The 9808-nt window shown below is 37.2% G+C and overlaps 1 protein-coding gene across 1 annotated transcript; it reads right to left on the reverse strand.

The window, feature by feature from the left end:
• Positions 1–1128: 1128 nt before the first annotated feature.
• On the reverse strand, positions 1129–9578 carry LOC107043171 (CLIP domain-containing serine protease 2). The gene is made up of 3 exons (XM_015264523.2): positions 9342–9578; positions 8773–9144; positions 1129–2296 (listed from the first exon to the last, which is right to left on the reverse strand). Exons 1-3 carry the CDS (start codon positions 9421–9423, stop codon positions 1584–1586), a joined length of 1167 nt encoding a protein of 388 aa, XP_015120009.1. The 5' UTR covers positions 9424–9578; the 3' UTR covers positions 1129–1583.
• Positions 9579–9808: the final 230 nt, after the last annotated feature.

Below are 9808 nucleotides of genomic sequence, written 5' to 3' on the forward strand. Positions count from 1 at the left end.
GGGCTATATGAATTGGTGTATAGGGATTTGCAATTTTCATAGAAATTATATTCTATAAATGACCATGGGATTTCTATTGGGGAGATGTCTATGGGAAGTGGGCCATAGGAATTCGTTTATGGGGAATTTGATTGGTTATAGAAATCGTTCTATAAATGACCATGGGATTTCTATTGGGGAGATGTCTATGGGAAGTGGGCCATAGGAATTCGTTTATGGGGAATTTGATTGGTTATAGAAATCGTTCTATAAATGACCATGGGATTTCTATTGGGGAGATGTCTATGGGAAGTGGGCCATAGGAATTCGTTTATGGGGAATTTGATTGGTTATAGAAATCGTTCTATAAATGACCATGGGATTTCTATCGGGGAACAATTTCTATAAACAATCAAATTCCCCATAAACGAATTCCTATAGCCCACTTCCCATAGACATCTCCCCAATAGAAATTCCATGGCCATTTATAGAATATAGTTTCTATGAAAATTGCAAATCCCTATACACGAATTCATATAGCCCACTTCTCATAGTCATCCTTCCTATAGGAATCCCACGGTTATTCATAGAAAAGTTTCTATAAAAAACTCGAATCCCCATAAACGAATTCCTATGGCCCAATTCCCATAGACATCTCCCCAATAGCAATCCTGTGGTTATTCATAGAACAATCTCTATAAACAATCAAATTCCCCATAAACGAATTTCTATGGCCCGATTCCCATAGACATCTCCCCGATAGAAATCCCATGGCCATTTATAGAACAATTTCTATAAACAATCAAATTCCCCATAAACGAATTCCTATGGCCCACTTCCCATAGACATCTCCCCAATAGAAATCCCATGGTCATTTATAGAACATAGTTTCTATGAAAATTGCAAATCCCTATACACGAATTCATATAGCCCACTTCCCATAGTCATCTTTCCTATAGGAAACCCACGGTTATTCATAGAAAAGTTTCTATAAAAAATTCGAATCCCTATAAGACTTCATATGGCTCAATTCCCATAGACATCTCCCCGATAGAAATCCCATGGTTATTCATGGAACAATTTCTATAAACAATCAAATTACCATGAACAGATTCCCTATAAACGAATTGCTATGGCCCAGTTCCCATAGTCATCTTTCCTATAGATATTCCATGGTTATTTAAACAATGTTCTCCCTGAATAAAAAATCCTATAAGTCATCCTACAAAGAATCCTCTATAGATCTTTCATCTATAGGAAATCTTAATTCCCACAGACTTGGGAACGAAATCCTATAGAAAGTGTTTCAATTCTCCATAGAATTGTTCTATAGGCAAACCTATAGGAAATCCTATAGGAAGTCCTATAGGAGAAGCCTATTGAATTTTTTCATACGTGGTAACTCCATTCTGTCAAAACTCCGAAATATCGAGAGTTATAAAAAACCATTAACAGGTATTTTTTACCACAAATGACCATATTCACCGAAAATTTATCATTCTTATGCTCTGAATTTCTTATTCTCTGAATTCCTTTCAAACCCCACCAACCCTTAGATTTTTGTCTTAAGAATTCTCATAGTCCCTCTTCCCTTTCTTCATCCCTCACAGCCTCATGTTCCTGACAATCCAATCCGTGAATGAAGCAACCCTTGTATAAACCCCAGGCCACCCTTCCATTCCACAAGGAGATGGTCCAAAAGAGACAACCCCTGCGGCTGTCCACTTTCCAGTGCCATCAGCAGCTGTTTCCATACTCATCAGTGGACCTCCAGAGTCTCCCCTGCAGGAGTCCTTCCCCCTCCCGCCACCAGCGCAGAGCTGACTACTTCCAAGATTCACCCCAGCGCTTGCGTACCGGCCCTGACAGGCGCTTAGATCAACAATTGGAATAGCCAATTTTAGTTTGATCGCCGAAGAACTCCTGGATTCAGTTTTTCCCCAGCCAGCAACCCAGAATCTCGCTGGCAGATCGTTGGTCTTAGGAAGACAGATGGGCTTGACATAATCCGTAAATTCGACGTCTCTCGAGAGTCTCAAGAGGGCAATGTCGTTGAATTGATTTCTGTCCAGCGGCTGGTAATTCTCATGAACAATTGTCTCTTCGACTCCAACTGTTATCAGAGGTGGTGCGCAGACCTCCGAGTTATCGCTGTCCATGACACAGTCGGGGTCGGTATCCGTATTGTATTCGCCAAGGCGTACGTTGGTCAGTCTCCAGGTTTTGGGCAGGTCCTTTCCTTTGAGGCAGTGGGCTGCTGTTACCACGTAACGCTTGCTGATCAAAACTCCTCCACAGGCTGTTGTCTTACCGGTAGCTGGAGGAAGAATAACGATGATTACTTGAGATTCGATTTTGGGGAGTTGCATGATTATGCAGCTGGTGGGACTCAGAAAGATTCATGGCTTTTTGTCAAGGAACGTTGAATGAGAGACAAGGGAAGTTATAACCGGCATGCTATCAGAAATTAATAAAAATGGTTCAATTTTGTTTTAACCCTAGATTGGTTTTAACCCCAGTTTTTTTGACGGAGTAGTTTCTAAATGGAATTTTTAGTCATGGACCCAGTCACCCTATGAGAGAAAGCCTGCCGCGCATCGTTTTTCTTTAATTACAATTGACTAGCTAACCGGACAAATTCAAAAAAATTTGACTTTGTCAATTGACATTTCTGAAAAATTATATTAGTTTTTAGAACAAGATATTTCCCGAAATTTCTAAAGAAGACAAATTATTTCGAACAGATGAATTATTTTCTCCCATTTTAAATGAAATAGCCTATGACGCGACGTTGCCGGAAACTTGCTAAACGCACCCGGGCGGTGTAGAGTGAATTCGGCAACGCTAGAGGGTTTGGTGACGCGTTTGGTGACTAAATTAGGGTTAAAACGACCTACGTTTCGAACCGTTTGCAGGTACTCTTCAGAGAATCGATTTGTCGCACAAAAAATTAGAAGAAAGGCAAGTATGACGGAAGCAACTGATCAATATGCAGAATATCTAAATTCATTACTTCACGGAGAGAATTAAATAGTAAAATTTACCATGCCCATGGTAGAGATTACCATGTTGACATAGTAAACGGGTTTTTGACTGATCAAACATGGTAATCTCTGCTATGTCGCATGGGAAACACTGCCATGGACCATGGATCACTTTACTATGTCGGACATGGTAGAAATTACCATGTTCATGGTAATAATTAGTATGTCCATGGAAAAGATTACCATGTAACATAGGAGAATTTACCATGTAACATGGTAAATCCTACTATGTTAACATGGTAGATCCTACTATGTTACATGGTAAATCCTATTATGTTACATGGTAAATTCTACTATGTTACATGGTAAACTCTACTATGTTACATGGTAAACTCTACTATGTTACATGGTAAATCCTACTATGTTAACATGGTGAATCCTACTATGCTAACATGGTAGATCCTACTATGTTACATGGTAAATCCTACTATGTACATAGCAAATGTTCCGATGATACACAGCGAAAACTGTGAAATTTATCGAATTTTCTGGAAACTTTCTGAATTGGCTCGAAACTTATAGGAAATTTCTAAATTTTCTCGAAATTCCTAGGATTTTCTTATATCCCCTCCGAATTCCTAAAAATTCTCTGAATTGCCTCAAAATTCCTAGGAACTCCTTGGATTTTTCCCAAATTTACAGAAAGTGCCTGAATTCTCGAGCAGTCCCGGAAATTCTAGGACATTCTATCCATTTTTCATTAAATTCTAGAAATCTCGAGTCATTCACCATAATTTCTATACGTTTCTATATTGCTTCCTTTTGAGGGGTTGTGTTAGAAGAGGGAAGATAATATCTGTTGTAAATCAGTAAATCAAGATTAATACATTCTTTCCCAATTTTGTTTTCCAAAGTAATACATACATACGTACGCATATATATGTACATATTTACACGTATCAATAAATCCAATAGGAAGCCTAGCGAATTCGCTATGAAATTCTATCAAAATTCTATAGGAATCCTATGGGATTCCTATAGGATCTCTATTTCAATTCTATCGGAAAATCTATCTATATTTTACGCCAATTCTATTGGATATTTGAAAGTAAGGAGTCAAAATATTTTCAATTTCTGTTGGAACTTTTTCCTTTACATTTCTCCTATTAAAATTATTGGGCACAAATTTTCCAAGTTTCTCCAGTTCTATTGCGTTCCATTTTGCATTATAGAATCCGAGTGGAAAAAACTTGGAAAATCTGAGCCAAAAAATTTCAACAGAAAAAAAATGTCAAGAGAAAAATTCAAACAGAAATTGACTTTTTCCTCCCAACTATGCAATGGAATCGTGACCTATTGGAATTGTTCATGCGTTGAAGATTTTAAGTCATATGTTCTACAAATACCCGGTGCGCTTTTGTACCTCAAAATTTTCGACCCGTTTTTTCTTTCATGAATGGTTAATATCCATTGAAATGAAGTGAAACCCACACTCAAAAAATTTTTTTTTCCAAAATTTCATGCAAATATCAATTTTTTCGGTTTTTCGCATTTTTTGATAATTAGTGTAAGAGGGGTTGGTCTGAAAAAAAAATGTTTGATACAACTTTTGAAGTAAATTTTTCACTCTGTCGAATGAAATAATTTTTATGGGTCTTAGAGCATCGAAAGTCACAAATAGAGCTGGCGAAACCATCTTCCGCAACTTTTATTCCAATTTTTTTTTTCGTTATCTTCGACTTGGACTACTCTTTTTGACCCCTCAAATTTTCAGACTGGAGGTCCGCAAAAATCTGAAATTCGCTGACCCCCAGTCTGCAAAGTTGAGACGTCAAAAAGAGTACTCTGAGTTGAAAATAACGGAAAGAAAAATTGAAATTGAGTTTGCGGAAGATGGTTTCGCCAGCTCTATTTGTGAAAAAACGATTCTTAATTCTTATTCTACATATTGTTTGAAAATTTTGGAGAAAAAAACTTGTTTAGCTTTAAAATTGAGGACACTAGACCATTTTTCGATTTGAAGCGTTTTTCTTTCATCTTAGAACAAAAATTAACAATAAACAATGAATTTTTTTGCACTAATTCTTCTTTTTCATACATAAGTAAAAAGTCATCAATGTATAAACAATTCAAGATCAATAGTTGATGACCTTGGGATATTTTAAGTCTAGCATAAGCCTGACTGAAAACGTCCCACATATTTTCCAATGCAGGAACATCCTCTGTAACATAGTAGGATTTACCATGTAACATAGTAGGATCTACCATGTTAGCATAGTAGGATTTACCATGTTACATAGTAGGATTTACCATGTAACATAGTAGGACTTACCATGTAACACAGTAGAATTTACCATGTAACATAGTAGGATTTACCATGTTACATGGTAAATTCTACTATGTTACGTGGTAAACTCTACTATGTAACATGGTAATTATTCCTTTGTCCATAGTAGCTATTACCATGGAAGAGTTTACTATGCTCCATAGTAACCGTTACTATGGAACATGGTAACATTTACCATGTCCATGGTAATGCTTACTAAGCCATGGTAACATCTACCATGGTCGGAAACTGACATAGCAATGTCTACTATTTAATTCTCTCCGTGTTTAAGTGATGAATTTGAATATTCTGCATATTGATCAGTTTGTCGTTATAAGGTTCATTTTTTCTGGTGTTTTTGTCAGATATTTTGGAATTGGGGGGATGCGAATGTTTTTCCTACAGAGAAGTGAAAGCCCTAACAAAGGCTGTAAAAAACTCTCTTCTGGGAGTTAGAATATAGTCTTACATTTGATAAATTTTTGAAAAACTTGTTGGAATTGGAGGAAAATAGAGGATTTTTGTTGAGGACCTTTTCTGTAGGTCTCCCTTTGCTCAACAAAAAAGTCTTTCCAAGTATATGCATGTCGAGATATTTATGAGAAATTCAGCGTGAGGGTAATTTCTCGTCCTTCAGTCGTTTAGTCGTAGAATATTATTATCACATTCAATGATTATTGAGTATAGAAAAAAATACCACTTTCTTCTACAGAATTTTCTTCTCTACACAGAATGTCTTTTTTTTTAAATTATTATTTTATAGTGATGTAGCCCTTACATTGGGTTATTTACACTGTCGTTTACATTTAGTTGTATATATTACATTTTATTATCTTAGATAATTCGTATTTGTAGGTGACAGTCTTTCAGGTATTTGCATATTTCCTTAATGTATTTACGGTCAGTTGCATCCGTGAATTTTCTTGTAGTAAAGGGCGGAGAATAGTTTGATTTCTTCAGTCTGTCTAATAGTGTGGATCTCTGGTCATCGTATTTTGGGCAATGCCATAGTACGTGTTCAAAATTTTGACTTTCTGCTCCACAAGGACAGCTTGGGTCATTGGTTATTCCAACTCTATTCAAGGAAGCTGCAAGGTGGTAATGGTTGGCTCTAACTCGATTTACCGTGACTATAGCTTCTCTCGGGAGCTTACAGTTTTTATACCAGATCCTTGCAGAGCCCTTGAAGTAAAGCTCAAAATATTCCACGCCCTTTTTTTCTTAACATTTGTTGCCTCGTCTATGATTCTGTTTGTTGTGGATCTGTATTCTTCTGATTTGAATTGTGTTCGAAAGTCGGTGTATGGAACTTTAAATTGGTTTGATAGGTCTCCCGCCGCATCCCCTGCCAGCTTATCCACTGCCTCGTTACCCTCAATGCCGCGATGAGAAGGAATCCACAAGATTGAAATTACGGTTTGGGAATTTTTTTTTTTAATTTCTATAAATTGATTTCTCATTTCAGTAATATAGGGGTTAGTTTTGACCGTTAATTTACCGGAATTGAGTGTTTGGCAGGCACTGAGGGAGTCTGTCAGAATAACATAATTCCGCCCAGGGTTTTCTTTAATGAATTTCATCGCGAGGGTGAGTGTGACACACTCAGTAGTGTAGCTTGAGGAACAGTCATCGAGGATAGTGGAAATGCAGGCGTCCATCTCAGGACAGACGCATGCAGCCCCAATATAATTTTCTTCTCGATTTTTGCTCCCACCAGTAAAGTGTCCTTGATGTGTTTTCTCAAGTTCTCTATTAATATAATCATTGGGGTCACGTTCCTCTTGTGCCATTCGGCCTAATTGTTCGTTTAGGTCGATGGGAAGGATCTAGGGGTCAAATAGTAAAAATATGAAAATTGTTATTCGTATAGAGTTGTTCTTTGAAGGGAAGGATCTCACCGATACATTTAGTCAACATTTTATCTCTGGGTCGTGGCGTATTAAGAATCAATTTCGAAGAGTTTATGAATTGTTTGGTAGGTAAGTGTCGATTGATTCATGAGAGCTTTGATTAGATACGTTTTACAAAGGAATTTAGCCCTGTCTTAAATGAAGGTGAATGTTGATTCTCCGATTAGAACATTGGTGGGGGTGGAGCATCTGTAGCCGAGCGCAAGACGGATGGCAGAAAATTGTATTCGTTCGAGTTTATCTCTCATAAATTTCGTGTTAGGGATGTATATAAACAGCCCGTAGTCAATGATGGATCTGATGATACTTTTATACAGGATGATGAGGGTGGAAGGGTTAGAGCCCCACCACGTTCGTCGGAGAAACTTGATAATATTTAAAGCTCTAAGTGTTTTTTCTTGAATTTTGCTGACTTGGTATTTAAAATTAAACTCACTGTCAAAGTATATTCCTAGGAATTTCCCAACCGGGCTAGGAGAGATCTCAAAGCCGTCAATTGTGATTTTGACTTCATCATGTCTGAACTTTTGTTTCGGAAATTGTAGTATGGTGGTTTTGCTTGGAGTTAGATCGAGCCCTATTTCCTTCAAATTTCCAAACAGTTGGGCAATTGAGTTTTCCAGGGTTTGAATTTCTGATTCTGCTCCACTGTAAGGGCAGTAGAGCGCAATGTCGTCAGCAAAAAGTGAACATTTAATTGAATCATTTATATTTCTCATTATGTCTCTAGTGTAAATGGTGTATAATAATGGGGATAATACACCACCCTGGGGAATTCCTTTGCGAACTGTTAGAATATTTTCACCAAGTATGTGAGCGTGGATAAATCTTTCGTGTGTGATGAATTTTATGAATCGGAGCGAATTAATGGGACATTGAAGCTTAGTCATTTTGTCTATCAGTATGTCGGGGTTTACATTGTCAAAGGCCCCTTGAATGTCCAGAAAAGTCGCTATAATTTCTTTGTTTTTTTTTAAATTGAATTCTACATTCAATCAAATTGCTGAGGTTGTCGGTACATGAGAGGCCTGGACGAAAGCCGGTTTGTTAATTGGGAATAACATTGTTTGTTTCACACCACCATTGCAATCGATTTTTGATGAGGGTCTCCAGTAATTTGGCTACACAGGAGGTTAGTGCTCCAATAATAGTGGTCTTACATCACTATTGTTGGATTTGGGAACAAAGTGAATGAAAGAGCGTTTCCAATCCGGGGGAAAATCTCCTATTTCAAACATTTCATTAAACGTGTCTAGTAAAACTAGTTGTAAGTTAATCGGAAGTCTTTTTAATCAGCTGGTAATTTATTCCGTCAAGACCAGGGGAGGAATTTTCTTTTTTGGATTTAAGGGCGAAATTTAATTCAGAGAAGTCAAAGGGTTGGTCGAGACTGAAGTGTGGGGAAGGGACAGAATGTCTTCTGATGTTATTTTGAAGAAAATATTATCCCGAGGATATTATGAAAAAAAATCCATATGAAATTATAGCACCCAATTAAAAATGGTTTCGATACAATTTGACATTTCCTGTCATGAGTTTATAATTTAATTTTTTCTTCCATTCATTTTCTTACATTTTTGATATTCGAGGAGTACCATCCAAGGGAACTCATCAATTTCCGCTCGTTCACCTCCGACAATTCTCAATTGGAGATCATGGCCACAATCTTCAGGCAAAAGATCAGCACGTGAGGCAATATTTCCATTGTTATTATTATTATTATTGTTATTCTCGCTGGGATCCGGCCTCTGAGATTGTTGCTGATCAACACAGCAGACTTTTGGATCCCGCCCCTCGAATCCACACTTGGACTCCTGCAAGAATCTAACGTTCTGAGGGTCCAGGGGTCGAGATTGAAGAATATTCAAAAGTATTGGACACTGACGGATGTTGATACAGGACCCTATAACTCCATTGGGATTCCTGCAAGCGTCAGGATTCCACTCTGTGAATCGAAATTAATTGTCCATCTATGATTTGTAGGATAATTTTTTTATTATTCTTCACGTTAAGTGGCAATCATCATTATCAAGAATGATTTCATGGTATTTTTAATTATTGATGATTACAATAAAAGAATAAAATTCATCGGAACGTGAAAAACTTGTTTATTAAAAAAAATTATATACGGAAGTTACTTACGTGACAATGACTCTTGGATACCAGAGATAAAAATTAAAACAAACACTTGTAGGATCGAAAACATTTTTGATCTATTACCCATCAATATTAGGATAACAAGCAATGAACAACAAGAATAAATCGAAAATCCTGACTCGGGTCTCTACGAATTCAATTCCGTTGAGTTGAAGACACGAGTGACGATTAAGTAAGACTGGCGATAAAAGAGACAGAGCCAGGGTCGACTGGATCCCCCACCATTCAGCTACACTCTCTTCAAATTTACTGTAAAAAGTCTCCGCCTCATTATCGGGATGTTGTGCTGCTGCAATTGATATCCGTTGATGTAATATTCATATTAGTCAGTATTTGTTTTCTCCCTTTATCCAATGATTGCCCAATTTTTGAGGGTCATGACATCGTGAACTCGTAACTAAAATAACAAAGAAAAATGAACGGACACGTGTCCTGGATTTTAAATACCCTAA

The sequence above is a fragment of the Diachasma alloeum genome, unplaced genomic scaffold (genome assembly GCF_001412515.2).
Source record: "Diachasma alloeum isolate Michigan unplaced genomic scaffold, Dall2.0 Dall_scaffold_00550, whole genome shotgun sequence".
In the NCBI taxonomy this organism is placed as follows: Eukaryota; Metazoa; Arthropoda; class Insecta; order Hymenoptera; family Braconidae; genus Diachasma; species Diachasma alloeum.